Below are 14,767 nucleotides of genomic sequence, written 5' to 3'. Positions count from 1 at the left end.
AGAACGAGGATTCGTACGGATGACGTCCGTTTATATAGCATAGCTCGGCACCTGACGCGCCGTATTTTTTCAATTGACAGTGTTGTCAGAGCAGACCGATGTGAATCGCTTTATTATTTTTTATGTTCACATGTTTATTCATCACTAGCTGACCCGACAAACTTCGTATTGCCACAAATTAACCTGTGTTGTACATAAATCATGAAACTCGGATGATCTTTGTCACAATCTCGAGTTTTGCAACCTCCCCAGTGGGCGGCGCTTCCGACGGCGTGTCACCGGCAACACTCGCGACCGTCTCGTCCTGAATGATCTAGTGTTACTATAGATAGTTTTTGTGGTCTTGTATTGACTAATGTTTTATGGAAGAGTCTCGAATTTCTCGAGTTCGATTAGTTTTTGAGTTTCGCAAAAATTTCTGTTTTATTTGTAAGAGTCCATATCCCCCTACCACAGGGGTGAGAGGTTTCTAACTATCGTAAAATAAATTCAAGACTCCAAAATCTTTCACATGCCAAATTTGGTTCCATTTGCTTGATTAGTTCTCAAGTTATAAGGAAATTTGAATTTCATTTGTATGGGAGCTCCCCTCTTAAAAGGGGAAGGGGTCGTAATTCACCATAGAAAAAATTTCTGCCATCTAAAACTCCCACATGCCAAATTTGGTTCCATTTGATTGATTAGTTCTCGAATTATGAGGAAATTTGTATTTCATTTGTGTAGAAGCACCCCCTCTTAAAGTTGGGAGGGGTCCTAATTCACCATAGAAAATATTTTTGCCTCCAGAAACCTCCACATACCAAATTTGGTTCTATTTGCTTGATTAGTTCTCGAGCTATGAGGAAATTTGAATTTCATTTGTATAGGAGCCCCCCTCCTAAAGTGGGTAGGGGTCCCAATTCATCATAGAAAAAATTTTTGTCTCCAAAAACACCCACGTGCCAAATTTGGTTCCATTTGCTTGATTAGTTCTCGAGTTATGAGGAAATTTATATTTCGTTTGTATAGGAGCCCCCCCTCTTAAAGTTGGGAGGGGTCCTAATTCACCATAGAAAACATTCTTGCCCTCGAAAACTTTCACATGCCAAATTTGCTTTTATTTGCTTGATTAGCTCTCGAGTTATGAGAAAATTTGTATTTCATTTGTATAGGAACCCCCCCTCCTAAAGTGAGGAGGGGTCCCAGTTAATCATAGAAAAAAATTTTGTCTCCAAAAACACCCACGTGTCAAATTTGGTTCCATTTGCTTGATTATTTCTCGAGTTATGAGGAAAGTTGTATTTCGTTTGTATAGGAGCCCCCCCCCCCTCTTAAAGTGGGGAGGGGTTCTAATTCACCATAGAAAATATTCATGCCCTAGAAAACTTCCACATGCCAAATTTTGTTCCATTTGCTTGATTAGTTCTCGAGTTATGAGGAAATTTGTATTTCGTTTGTATAGGAGCCCCCCCTCTTAAAGTGGGGAGGGGTCCTTATTCACCAGAGAAAATATTCTTGCCCTAGAAAACTTTCACATGCCAAATTTTGTTCCATTTGCTTGATTAGTTCTTCAGTTATGAGGAAATTTGTATTTCATGTGTATAGGATCCCCCCTCCTAAAACGGGGAGGGGTCCCAATTCATCATAGAAAAAAATTTTGTCTCCAAAAACACCCACATGCCAAATTTGGTTCCATTTGCTTAATTACTTCTCGAGTTATGAGGAAAATTGTGTTTCTTTGGTACAGGAGCCCCCCTCTTAAAGTGGGGAGGAGTCCTAATTTACTATAGAAAATATTCTTGCCCTCGAAAACCTTCACATGCCAAATTTGGTTCCATTTGCTTGATTAGTTCTCGAGTTATGAGGAAATTTGTATGGAAGCCCCCCCTTTTAAAGAGGACAAGAGTTATAATTCCCCTTATAAAAAGGGGAGGGGTCTCAATTTACCATAGAATAAATTCTTGTCACCGAAAATTTTGTTCTATTGACTTGATTAGTTGTCGAGTTATGCAGAAATTTGTGTTTCATTTGTATGGGAGCCCCCCTCTTAGTGGGGGGAGGGGTTTCTAACCATCACTAAAACCTTTCCTGGCCCCAAAAAACCTCTACATGCATATTTTCATGCCGATTGGTTCAGTAGTTTTCGATTCTATAAGGAACATACGGACAGACAGACATACAGACAGAAATCCTTCTTTATAGGTATAGATTAATTATTATTATTATTCTTATCTCCCATATTTGCCACAATAGATCAAATAACTGGTCGCAGTGAAAAATGTACCCAAAAAAAGAAAAGATCTCCCATATTCTCCGGCTTCTCTACTTATTAGTTGGGCAACATAGTGAAGTACCACGAGGGTAAATTGAACGAACTAATAGCAGTCAAGACGCGCCTGGACTGGATGATCTACGGACGCTGCTCCAGAACAACGAATGATGGAAGTCACATTAATCATCACAGCATTTAAATCTGTCAGTGCAATTCCAAATCCAAATCCGATTCCAAGGAAATGCACGAGGCCATGAAACAGTACTTTTGACTGGAAAGCCTTGACATCAGTAAGCCGAACAAACTGCTGCTATCCAACGACGACCAAAGAGCAACCGAGCTGCTGTAAACACTAACACGATGCACGAATGGACGCTACGAGTTCGGCCTTCTCTGGCGGTATGTGTGACAACGTCCGGCTTCCAGACAGCAGATCGATGGCGCTACGATGGTGGGAATGCTTCGATCGGCGAATGCAGAAGGATGCGAATCTAGCACAGGCGCTAAACGCGAAAGTGAACGATTATTTGGCCAAGGACTATATCAGGAAACTCTCAACAAAGGAGCTAGAAATGAGACGTGACCGAGTTTGGTACCTTCCGATGTTTCCTGTAGTCAACCCCAACAAACCCGGCAAAACAAGGCTTGTTTGGGATGCAGCAGTGACTTCGTACGGATTCCGTGCTCCTCAAAGAACCCGTTCAGTCGACCTCTCTCCTGTCGGTCCTAGTACGGTTTTGGGAGTTTCGAGTGGCTGTCTCCGGGAAATGTTCCATCAAGTGAGGATGAGATCGGAGGATCAGCACTGCCAGCGCTTCCTATGGAAGGAGAATGCATCAAGCTCCCAGCACGTACGTCATGCAAGTAATGTCGTTCGGCGCGAGCTGCTCCCCAAGCATAGCTCAGTACGTTAAAAACACCCACGCGATGCAATTTGAGCAGAAGTATCCAGGACCGTCCGTACCATTGTTCATCAGCATTACGTAGACGACATGCTGATCAGTGCTGCGACAGTGGAGAATACAATCCAGCTAGCGACGGATGTGAAGATAATCCACGAATCTGGTGGGTTTGAAATACGAAATTGGGTGTCCAACTCATCGGCGGTAGGTGATGCGCTAGACGGAGAAGAAACCAAGGAGAAAAACCTGAGCATTGGATAAGCAGATACCACTGAAAAAGTGCTCGGAATGTGGTAGAATACTGCAGAGCAGCTTGCATACAAGCTGTCCTCCGCCATGAAGCTGACCTGCTATCTGGGCGTAAACGACCTACAAAGCGCGACGTGCTGAGGACTCTGATGATGGTGTTCGACCTGCTCAGACTGATCAGTCACTTCCTGATGTTTCTCCGAAGCCTACTGCAGGAGATCTGGAGAGCATCCGCCAATTGGAATGATCATATTCACGACTCCCACCTTGAAAAGTGGCTCACATGGCTGCGGGTCTTCCCACGTGTCTCAGATATCAAGATTCCCCATTGTTCCCGGACCACCACATCTGCAGATAGCACCGTTGAAATGCACACCCTCGTGGACGCAAGCGAGAATGGTTTCGCGGCCGTCGTCTACTTACAATTCCAGGAAGGAAATGTAGTGAAAGTTGCGCTAGCTGGAGCAAAAACTAGTGTTGCACCGTTGAACTTTCTGTCTATACTGCGCTCTGAACTACAGGCAGCCGTTCTAGGACTCAGACTGGCGGACTCTATTCTAGGATCCCTGTCGATCAAGATACAAAGGCGCTATTTCTGGACAGATTCCAGGGACGTCTTATGCTGGCTGCACTCGGATCACCGGCGCTACAGCCAGTACGTGGGCGTGCGGATCAGCGAGATTCTTGAAACGACGGATCTACGGGAATGGCGAGGGGTTCCTACTAAGTTAAACGCGGCGGACGACGGGACCAAATGGAAGAGTACTCCCGATCTGAGCAACTCTAGTCGATGGTTTCGTGGACCAGACTTCCTTTGGAAGACAGGAAAGGAATGGCCTGCAACGCAGCAGTCCATCAGAGTTACCGATACGGAGCTTCGACCGTACCTTCACATTCACTTCAAGGTTTTCGAGCCGATCATCGATACAAGCCGCTTCAGCCAATGCAAAATGGGCAAAAACAAACTCGTAATCCCAAGAATTAGAAGCCGCTGGTTTGGATTCTTACAAGATACCTATTTCTATGTAAAAAAATGCAGGAAATCAATTGGTGATGGTTTTATCCTGCACAAACTTCGGGAAGTGGCCCATTTTACCCTATTTTCCCCAAAAATCACGATAAAAGCTAATTAAACAGTATAAAAACTTATTTGCCGCCCGTGAAACGAACTCAAATAAATAGCTTCCAAATTTTGTCAAAACGTCAGAAGATCAAATTCCATCCATTCCATACTGTGCGAAATGCAAGAATAGTCCATTTTGCCCAATTCACCCCTAAATACATAGTAAAACCTAATTAGAGCGATTAAAACTAATTCAAACACAGAGGAATAAGCGCAGAATGAAACGCTCACCAATCGATTTCCTGCATTTTTTTACATAAGAATAGGTATCTTGTAAGATTCCAAACCAGCGGTTTCTAATTCTTGGGATTATGAGCTCGTTTTTGCCCATTGTGCAATGGTCTGTCCTACTGAAGACTACAGCGTACGTATTCCGAGCTATCAGCAACATGCAACGAACAATGCGAAAGACTTCCAAAGCCCGCGGACCACTCACGCGCGACGAGCTGGTCAATGCCGAGTGCTACCTGTACTAGATAGCACAAGAAGCGTGTACGGTGAGGAGCTTGTAATCCTATCTACCCTTCGAGAATCACATGGGAAGCAAATCCCTAAGAACAGCCCTCTGTTCCACCTCTGTCCATTTTATTTTATGGACGCAAAGGGACTCCTTAGGATCCACGGGAGAACCAGCGCTTGCCAGTTCATCGTCAGTAGCGTCGCTAATCCCATTATCCTTCCTCGGGAGCACGGCATCACCAGGCTCATCGTGCTGGACGTCCATCAGCGGTTCTTGCACCAGAGCCACGAAACGGTTCTAAATGAGCTGAAACAACACTACTACGTTCCCAGAATGAAAACCGTCTACAAGTCGGTCCGGAATAGTTGCCAGATCTGCAAAAACGAACGAACTCGTCCACACGCGCCGCTGATGAGTGATTTGCCGCCGTCACGCCTCGCAGCCTACAGCAAACCTTTCGACCACATGGCGATGGGTTACTTCGGCCCAATGACAGTTTCCATTGGCCCTCGAGTGGAAAAACTGACTGTACGCGCGATCCATCTGGAAGTTGCACACTCGCTCACAACTGACTCGTGAATCATGGCGTTAAGTAATATAGGCAAGAGATAGGCAAGAGGGGGGTGCCAGCCGCTATATACAGCGACCGCGGTACGAACTTCGTGGGGGTCAACAGGGAACTACAAACCGCACTCGAAGAAATGAACCACGATGAGATCGTGGCAGAATTCACCTCGCCGCAGACGACTTGGAGTTTCATCCCTCCCATGTCTTCTCATATGGGCGGAGAGGTTGATTCGTACCGTTAAACAGAACCTGGAGAAACTGCAACCGTAAATTCGAGGCCTTTGAATGATATCCCTCTCGATCAGTGTTGCCACATGTACAGATTTATCTGGAAAAGTACAGATTTTTCCGATTTTTTTGGTACAGATTCTGTACGGTACAGATTACAGATTTTTGTCATAAAGTACAGATGGGTGCAGATTTTTTTGGGTGTCAAAAACTAATTTTTTTCTTTCAGTTTTGTTACTTGAAAACAATAGAGGAGCACCTCTTGACATGAATGCAAACAAAACAAAACGTGTTTGTCTATAAGGTTATGTACCAATATCATCAAAGAAATCAGTAATTTGCGATTTTTGTATTTTTTAAAGCAAACAAACCAGGTTTCCCTATGTAACAAACCAACTTTGTGGTACAGATTTTGGTACAGATTTTTGAGAGCGAAAGTACAGATGAAAAAGATTTTTTTACCTTCCAGTACAGATGAATATGTGGCAACACTGCTCTCGATGACGATCAGTCACCCGTGCTAACACCAAACCACTTTCTCATCGGATCATCGAGTGAAGCACTTCCATGAACTTGTTTCGACGACAACTCTGCCCTGCTGAAACAGAACAGGCACCAGAGATTTGCGAACATTGCGAACCGGTTTTGGAAGCAATGGTTACACGATTACCTTCCTTCGCTGACCCGCAGAACGAAATGGTGCCAGCAAGTGAAGCCAATCCAGATCGACGACATCGTCGTTCTCATCGATAACAAGTCTCCTCGAAACTGCTGGCCCAAAGGCTGAGTCATCGCTACCAAGGTAGCAACCGACGGACAAGTGAGGTGGGCCGCAGTACAAACCGTGCGGTGCTCGACGTTGACGTAGGATGTAATGCAACTCAGAAGGATCTTCGAAGCATTAAAGGGGGAGTGTTAGTTGCGCAACGTCCACCAGCGTACCTAGTCCACCCCTGGCTGAATCGATTGCGAACTGCGGCCGCATCTAGCGACTGACGAAATGATCGTCAGCGAAATGTCGTTTACAAACGTTAAAGTTATGACAAAGCGGCAAAAAAAGATAAAAGATTTTCATCATTAAATCTATTGTTTGATTCGTTTGCTTAATGCTAAATATCTAATCTATATTGGTAATAGTTTAAATAGTTCTTAAATTAAAATATAATCAATATATTGCTGATTGCAAGGAAAATTGTACCATCAAAAGTGCGATATCGCTCATAAAAGTGCTATTTTGCATTAAATCGTTTCGGTATCTTCGGCGCACTTTTTCGTTATATTCCAAGCAATAAGTGCGCCGAAGAGACCGAAACGATTTAATACAAAATAGCACTTTTATGAGCGATATCGCACTTTGGATGGTACAATTTTCCTTGCAATTGACAATATTAAACCTATTAGAATAGAACCGAAGGTGAATATAAAGCGTTGACGAACTAAGCTAAATGGTTAGTCGGAACACACAGAAGGGTAAAACTTAAATTACCTATTTAATTTAACGTAAAATTGGTTCTAAAGATGATTCTAAAAATAAAAACTAGGTTCCTACACACATTCAGTGCAGTAAAGTCGCCGAAGTTGATTGTGTTGCGCGATAGCGAAGAGCCACTATTGTAAGTGACAATAATTATGTAAGGAATCTCTCTAACTGATGGTTTGTCGATTCCTCTCACGGTTTATTATTGATTTTGTCCGATATTAGATCTTTCTGGACTACTTGCTCATTTATGAAATATTAGAGTCTTCCACTATTAGCAAAGTGTTGGTGCTACATTGCGTATTTGGAACTTGGCTCTCTGCCCCCTATCCTGACTAAATTTGTAGATTAGATTGCCCTTCCGTCAGTTAATCATTGGCATCTTCTTATATATAAAAATGGATTTCTGTCTGTCTGTCTGTCGGGATGTTCCTTATAGAATCAAAAACTACTGAACCAATCGGCGCGAAAATTTGCATGTAGAGGTTTTTGGGGCCAGGAAAGGTTTTAGTGATGGTTAGAGACCCCTCCTCCACTAAGAGGGGGGGCTCCCACACAAATGAAACACAAATTTCTTCATAACTCGAGAACTAATCAAGCAAATAGAACAAAATTTGGCATGTGGGTGTTTTTGGTGACAAGAATTTATTCTATGATAAATTGAGACCATCCCCTCTATACAAGGGGAATTATGACTCCTATCTCCTTTAAGAGGGGGGGGGGGCTTCCATACAAATGAAATACAAATTTCCTCATAACTCGAGAACTAATCAAGCAAATGGAACAAAATTTGGCATGTGAAAGTTTTCGAGGGCAAGAATATTTTCTATGGTGAATTAGGACCCCTCCCCACTTTAACAGGGGGGGCTCTTGTACAAATGAAAAACACATTTCCTCATAACTCGAGAACTAATCAAGCAAATGGAACCAAATTTGGCATGTGGGTGTTTTTGGAGACAAATTTTTTTTCTATGATGAATTGGGACCCCTCCCCACTTTAGGAGTGGGGGCTCCTATACAAATGAAATACAAATTTCCTCATAACTCGAGTACTAATCAAGCAAATGGAACAACATTTGGCATGTGAAAGTTTACGAGGGCAAGAATATTTTCTATGGTGAATTAGGACCCCTACCCACTTTAAGAGGGCGGCTGCTGTACAAATGAAAAACAGATTTCCTCATAACTCGAGAACTAATCAAGCAAATGAAACCAAATTTGGCATGTGGGTGTTTTTGGAAACAAGAATTTTTTCTATGATGAATTAGGACCCCTCCCCACTTTAGGAGGGAGGCTCCTATACAAATGAAATACAAATTTCCTCATAACTCGAGAACTAATCAAGCAAATAGAACCAAATTTGGCATGTGGAAGTTTTTGGAGGCACAAATATTTTCTATGGTGAATTAGGACCCCTCCCCCACTTTAAGAGGGGGGCTTCTACACAAATGAAATACAAATTTCCTCATAATTCGAGAAGTAATCAATCAAATGGAACCAAATTTGACATGTAAGTGGTTTTGGAGGCAAGATTTTTTTCTATGGTGAATTGCTACCCCTCTCCTCTTTAGAAAGCGAGTTATGACCCATCTCCCCTTTAAGAGGGTGGGCTTCCATACAAATGAAATGCAAATTTCTTATCTCGAGAACTAATCAAGCAAATGGAACCAAATTTGGCATGTGGGAGATTTTGGAGTTGTTTATTTGGAGTTGTTTTATTTGGTGTTGGAGTTTGAATTTATTTTATGATAGTTAGAGACCTCTCACCCCTGTGGTAGGGGGATATGGACTCTCATACAAATAAAACAGAAATTTTTGCGAAACTCAAAAACTAATCGAACTCGAGAAACTCGAGACTCTTCCATAAAACATTAGTCAATAACAAGACCACAAAAACTATCTATAGTAACAGTAGATCATTCAGGATGAGATGGCCGCGAGTGTTGCCGGCGACCCGCCGTCGGAAGCGCCGTCCACTGGGGGGAGGCAACTCCCCGCAGAAATCACTACTGTCTAGGTTTATTTGTTTTCCTAGCGAGTAAGGAGAGGATCGCGAAATGGTACTTTCCACAAAAAAGTTTTCCGTGAAATGGTACATTCCGCTTAAGGTTTTTCGCAAAATGATATTCGGCGAAATGTTTTACAATCATGGCGAATATTACTAGCCGCTTTCTGGCTATGCAATGCGGGGACAGGGAAGTTGTTTTCTACTTTACTGTAAGGAAAAATGGCATATTTGTATATTAAACTACCCATTCCTGGTAACTAATAAGCATTAACATAAGCAGCAAATCAGCGTATCTGGCATTTTATACTGCACGGTGTTGTATATTAGCTTTTTGACTGCATAGATGTTGTAAATTAGCATCCAAAATTATATTCAAATTCTTCGTGTCGGTAATTAGCTGTAAATTAGCATTGTCAGCACTATAAGAAGGTTATCAGTAAAGTAGCCGTATATTTTGCCAAAATAGCATTTAACTAGCATTTAAGGTGACTTAAATGCTTATTGGCCTACATTTGAATAGCATTGGTGATGCTTATTGGTTACCTGTAGGGATGGGAAAACTATCATTAACTACTGATAGTTATCAGTAAGCAATAATATCACTAAGTATCAGTAAGGTTTCGCTATTATTGATATTTACTGATATAGTAACGTTGTCCCGTTAGAAAAATTAGTTAGATTAAACTTATTGGTCGGTAGTTGCGTACGATAAACGTGGATGACACAATATATCGTAGTCAACGTCAGTAGCCTAAAGCCAAGGTAGCTCGTGCTGATTCAAGCAGTCGCCTCCATTTAACTCGAATTTTGGCCACTCGTCGCCAATTTTCTAGTCGTCTCAAAAGTCACAAGTCACTTTCGACGTGATCGTGCCATTTGCACGTTGAGCCCCGTGCTCCTGGTGCCAGTGAGGTTGTTGAAGACAACTGTTTCCGTCGCACTATCGTCCGGCATTTTTACGACGTGTATGGCCCACCATAGCCTACTGACTTTCGCCAAATGTACGATGGGATTAACTCCAAACAATGCCTGTAGCTCGTGATTCATACGTCTCCACCACTCTTCGCTTTCAGTACTTCGCCAAATATCCGCAGTACCCTTTCGTTCGGATACGGCAAGGGCGCATATATCCTCCGTGAGCGACCTAACGAGTCCATAAGAAACTACTAACCTAATAAAAGATTTGTGCATTATCAGATTCGTACGGTAGCGTGTGCTTCTTGATCGTAGCGTATAGCGAAGGGTAAAGCAAGCTCGATTTTCTGCTTGAATGCACCGCTGGATTTCCTTACTAATGTTGTCCGCAGTCACCAGCAATCCAAAATACACGAATTCATCTACCACTTCTAGTTCGTCGCCGTCAAGGGTTACAATCCGTGAGAGGCACGCGTTTGGTTCCTTGGAGTCTCTTCCTTTCATGTATGTGATCTTTGACGTATTTATTAATCCGATCTTCCTAGACTACTGCTTGCAACCTGGCATAGGTTGCCTCCACCATCGCAAGGTTCCTAGCTATGATATCAGTCATCTTTTAACCTTGTCTCAGCCCTCGCCGCGTATCAAAGGGTGTCCAATCCAATAGCTCTGATCAGTAGCGTCAGTTTATCTGGGAAGCCGTGTTCAATCAATAAGTGCAATTGCTGGTCTTGATCGACTGGTTCTTGTCATCCGTAGGCACGATGTGCTTCCAACAATCTGGTCCGTAATTGCGCCTCCATAAAGCCCGCTTGGTAAATTACAAAGTAAACTTACAATGAAGAACGCAGTTATAATATCACAATTTCCTATTTTTTGCTTCAATGCCCTGATGAGTAAAATTACTGATATTTACTGATAGTTATCAGTAACGTACTGAAATTTCTGATAGTTATCAGTAACGATTTTAAATGATAGTTCCCATCCCTAGTTACCTGGGATGCTTTCATAGTTACGTAACTGCCAAAATGACTCATCTAAGGTTGAACTCCTCAGAAACGTGCAAAACTCGAGATTATGACAAAGTCGAGGTTTTACTAATGCGCCCTTCCGTCGGTTAACAGTTTTAACTATTAATACCACCATTACACAACTTTTCCACCATTAACAATTAGCAATGCAAACCGCATTGATACTCTCAAGAAAATCTACTAACCGCCCTTCCGTCAGATAGTAAAAATATTCATACTCTTAGAAAACTTAACTAACCGCCCTTCCGTCGGATAGTTATCAAAATAAATTTCACCATTACACCGCCCTTCCGTCGGATAGTAATAAAAAATTCGTACATTTGGCAAACTTAACTAACCACCATTCCGTCGGATAGTTATTTATTTATGGGTCATTCCATACCGAGAAAAAGTTCAAACGTGTAATCGACCTTCACGGATTTGAACCAAATTTTGCCAGATCGTTCGTTTTCGGTCAGAAAGTAAAAATCCAAAATTTGGTACGGATCGAACATTCCCTCGATTAATGGGAGCGCCTCAATTTTTAAGGAAAATACCCGATTTTGTCAAAACCTCTTGTTTTCTTTTGCTTATATCTCCGGAAATATTGAGTTTAGAAAGACACTATTTTCACATTTTCAAAGGAAATCATCCAAGAAATATTAATTTTAAGCACCAGTGCTGCCAAACATTTTTAAACTCAATTTGAAATCTAAATTTACATTTTGCTCTCAAAGAAGACAATTTTATCTCAAACATGTCAACTTCATCGTGTTCCGCAGATTTTTTTACATAAGAATCACTCATCGCCCCGAGGTATTCTTTGCCGATCCCGTGATACAGCGTTAAGAAAAACTGTTAAGAAAAACTTTGCTATTTATTGTATAAATGCTTTCTCGATATGGCAAAGTAGTTTTACATTGCGAGAGAATCACTGCTTAAAAAAAGTTATTTTGCTTATAGTTTTACATAAAAAAAATGGGGAATTGCTTGATTTAAAACGCTGTATCTCGGGATCGGCAAAGAATACCTCGGGGCGATGAGTGATTCTTATGTAAAAAAATCTGCGGAACACGATGAAGTTGAAATGTTTGAGATAAAATTGTCTTCTTTGAGAGCAAAATGTAAATTTAGTTTTCAAATTGAGTTTAAAAATATTTGGCAGCACTGGTGCTCAAAAATTCGAATTCCTTGGGTGATTTTCTTTGAAAATATGAAAATAGTGTCTTTCTAAACTTAATGTTGCCGGAGACATAAGCAAAAGAAAATGAGAGTTTTTGACAAAAAAGGGTATTTTCCTTAAAAATGAAGGTGCTCCCATTAATCGAGAAAAAGTCCGATCGGCACCAAATTTTGGATTTTTGCTTGCTGACCGAAAACGAACAATCTGGCAAAAGTTGGTTCAAATTCGTGAAGGTCAATTACACGGGGCTCGGACACTTCGCGTGGAATGACCCTTATTTATTTATTTATTTATTTGGGATAATTCATCTGACCTTGAATTTGTCTGCATGAATAAATAAGTTAAGTTAAATAAAATCCAAACTACGTAGCTTGTGCGCCAACAAGTACGTTGGTTCACCGAAATTGAACAGTTCCTCCACCTTCGAAAAAGTTCTAATACATTCAGTAATTGGCTCGTTGTAACCGAATGCAGTCCGGTGAAACTGCGTTTGCAATAATCCCGTTGAGCGAATTGGTCGTTGTGATGCCCGGAAATTGTGCATGGTTAATAGTGTTGGAGAGACAACTTCGCCGTTGATAATTTGGCCGTTTGGCTACAAATAACGTCTGCTGCATTTTGCGTCTACGTTCTAGTTTGTCAAGTTCCAGTAAGCGGTATCTATCTGCATAAGGGGGCAAGTTATCTGGGTGGTTCCATGGAAGATGTCGTAAAGCAAGTCGGATAATTCTTCTTTGCACGCGTTTAATCCATATGTTCCAGGTTAGCTGTTTAGGGAACCTCATCGAACTGCAATTCTCCAACAACGGGCAACTAGGGCGCAATACAGTGATTTTAGACAATGCGGATCCTCAAAATTTCGTCCAATCTTAAAAATGAATCCAAGCTGCCGAGATGCTTTAGAGATAATTAGCTCACGATGTAAGTTAACCGTTATGTGTGCAACAGGGTACCCGGGTACCTTTTCAGTTTTAAAATAGTTATAACTCATTCAATTTAAAACATACCTCATTGAAATTTTGCGACATCGTAAAATTCGTTGACCTTAAGTAATTGAGGTTTTTTTGGTGCATATCCATAAAGGGGATTAGCAATGAGAGGCACTTGAATTTTTTTTATTACGTAGGAGGGCGACAAGGGTACCCGGGTACCCATGATTTGCTATGTTCATAACTTTGGCTATCTTGATTTGGATGAAACTAGTGGCATTTGATTCGTACATTTATCTAGTTTTGATTAGAAAAAGCATTTGGTCATCAAATGATATGTAGTTCCCGGGAATCGGTAATTCCGGAGCAACGTCCAGTAAAACGTGGCAAGCCGCTTGTTTTGAAAAAATATCAGCCTTCAGCAAAGCTATTAGCTTTGAATTTGACATTGTGGACCCTTTTTTCATCTTATTATATAAACTGGTGACTTTAGATCGCATTGGCCAAGAAGAATTGGGTTCCTGTAGGGTTACAGATGGCCAGTTGGGTGCCTAATCCAATATTAGAATTGGTTTAACGGATCTCTTAGATGTTTTGAACTAATATGGCCAGTTTAGTACTACTTAATAGTTTCGGAACTGGTTCCAAATGTATAACGGATGGTTCTACGTTTTGAACTGTTCTGATAATGCTAGGCATTATCTTGAATCCTGCGGTATCATCTGTGACCCCGTAAAAACAATTTTCGAAATTATCAATCAAAATACATCGAAATGTAAAAAATATCACCTACCGAACTAGTTCCAAGAACTTTGATACCCATATTGCTAGGTTTTACCTCCAATCCTAGATTGGCCACCCATGACCCCACAGGAACCTACTCCGGAACGGCCAACCTGATTCATCTCATTATATGAAATAGTTCATTGAATGAATTTTTAGAGTTTTTATATCCGCATGACTGATTTTCCTGCAATACGATCAGTTCTCTACCTCACAGCGGACACTCTGTCGGAATTCCAGCTTTTCGGGCCCCGTATGTCTTTTAATGGCCAAATGACCAAATAATTCAAAACTAGATAAATTAACGAATCAAATGACACCTATTTCATCGAAATCAGTTTAAAATTGTTGGTGTTATAACAATATTGTTGGTACAGCCAACGTAATGAAGTTTTAGGGACTTCTTTTTTAGCGAAACTCCGTTTTAGGTTAGAAGTTTGCTTTTAAGCTGTAATTTCAATTTTAGTTTTACAAATTAGGAATATGATTGATTTTAAAGTGTATTTTTAACTTACATTTCTAGTCCTTTTAACATGTTGTCTGCTGTCCAACTTTAGATTAATATTTTATGTAATTTTATAAGAAAATGTGTTTTAATAACTGTTAAACGTGGCAAGTTCTATCTGTTTGTGGTTTTACAATGTATGTGTATATGAATGTCTAAATTGTCATTGCTTGTCAG

General features: G+C 41.2%; 1 protein-coding gene across 1 annotated transcript; it reads left to right on the top strand.

Annotated features, from left to right (window-relative positions):
* Positions 1 to 4,862: 4,862 nt before the first annotated feature.
* On the top strand, positions 4,863 to 5,564 carry LOC128739933 (uncharacterized). Its single transcript, XM_053835433.1, has one exon. The coding sequence runs from the start codon at positions 4,863 to 4,865 to the stop codon at positions 5,562 to 5,564; it is 702 nt and encodes a 233-aa protein (XP_053691408.1).
* The last annotated feature ends 9,203 nt before the right edge of the window (positions 5,565 to 14,767 follow it).

This window comes from Sabethes cyaneus, chromosome 3 (genome assembly GCF_943734655.1).
Source record: "Sabethes cyaneus chromosome 3, idSabCyanKW18_F2, whole genome shotgun sequence".
NCBI classification, from domain to species: domain Eukaryota; kingdom Metazoa; phylum Arthropoda; class Insecta; order Diptera; family Culicidae; genus Sabethes; species Sabethes cyaneus.
This window is presented reverse-complemented; position numbering and strand designations above follow the sequence as displayed.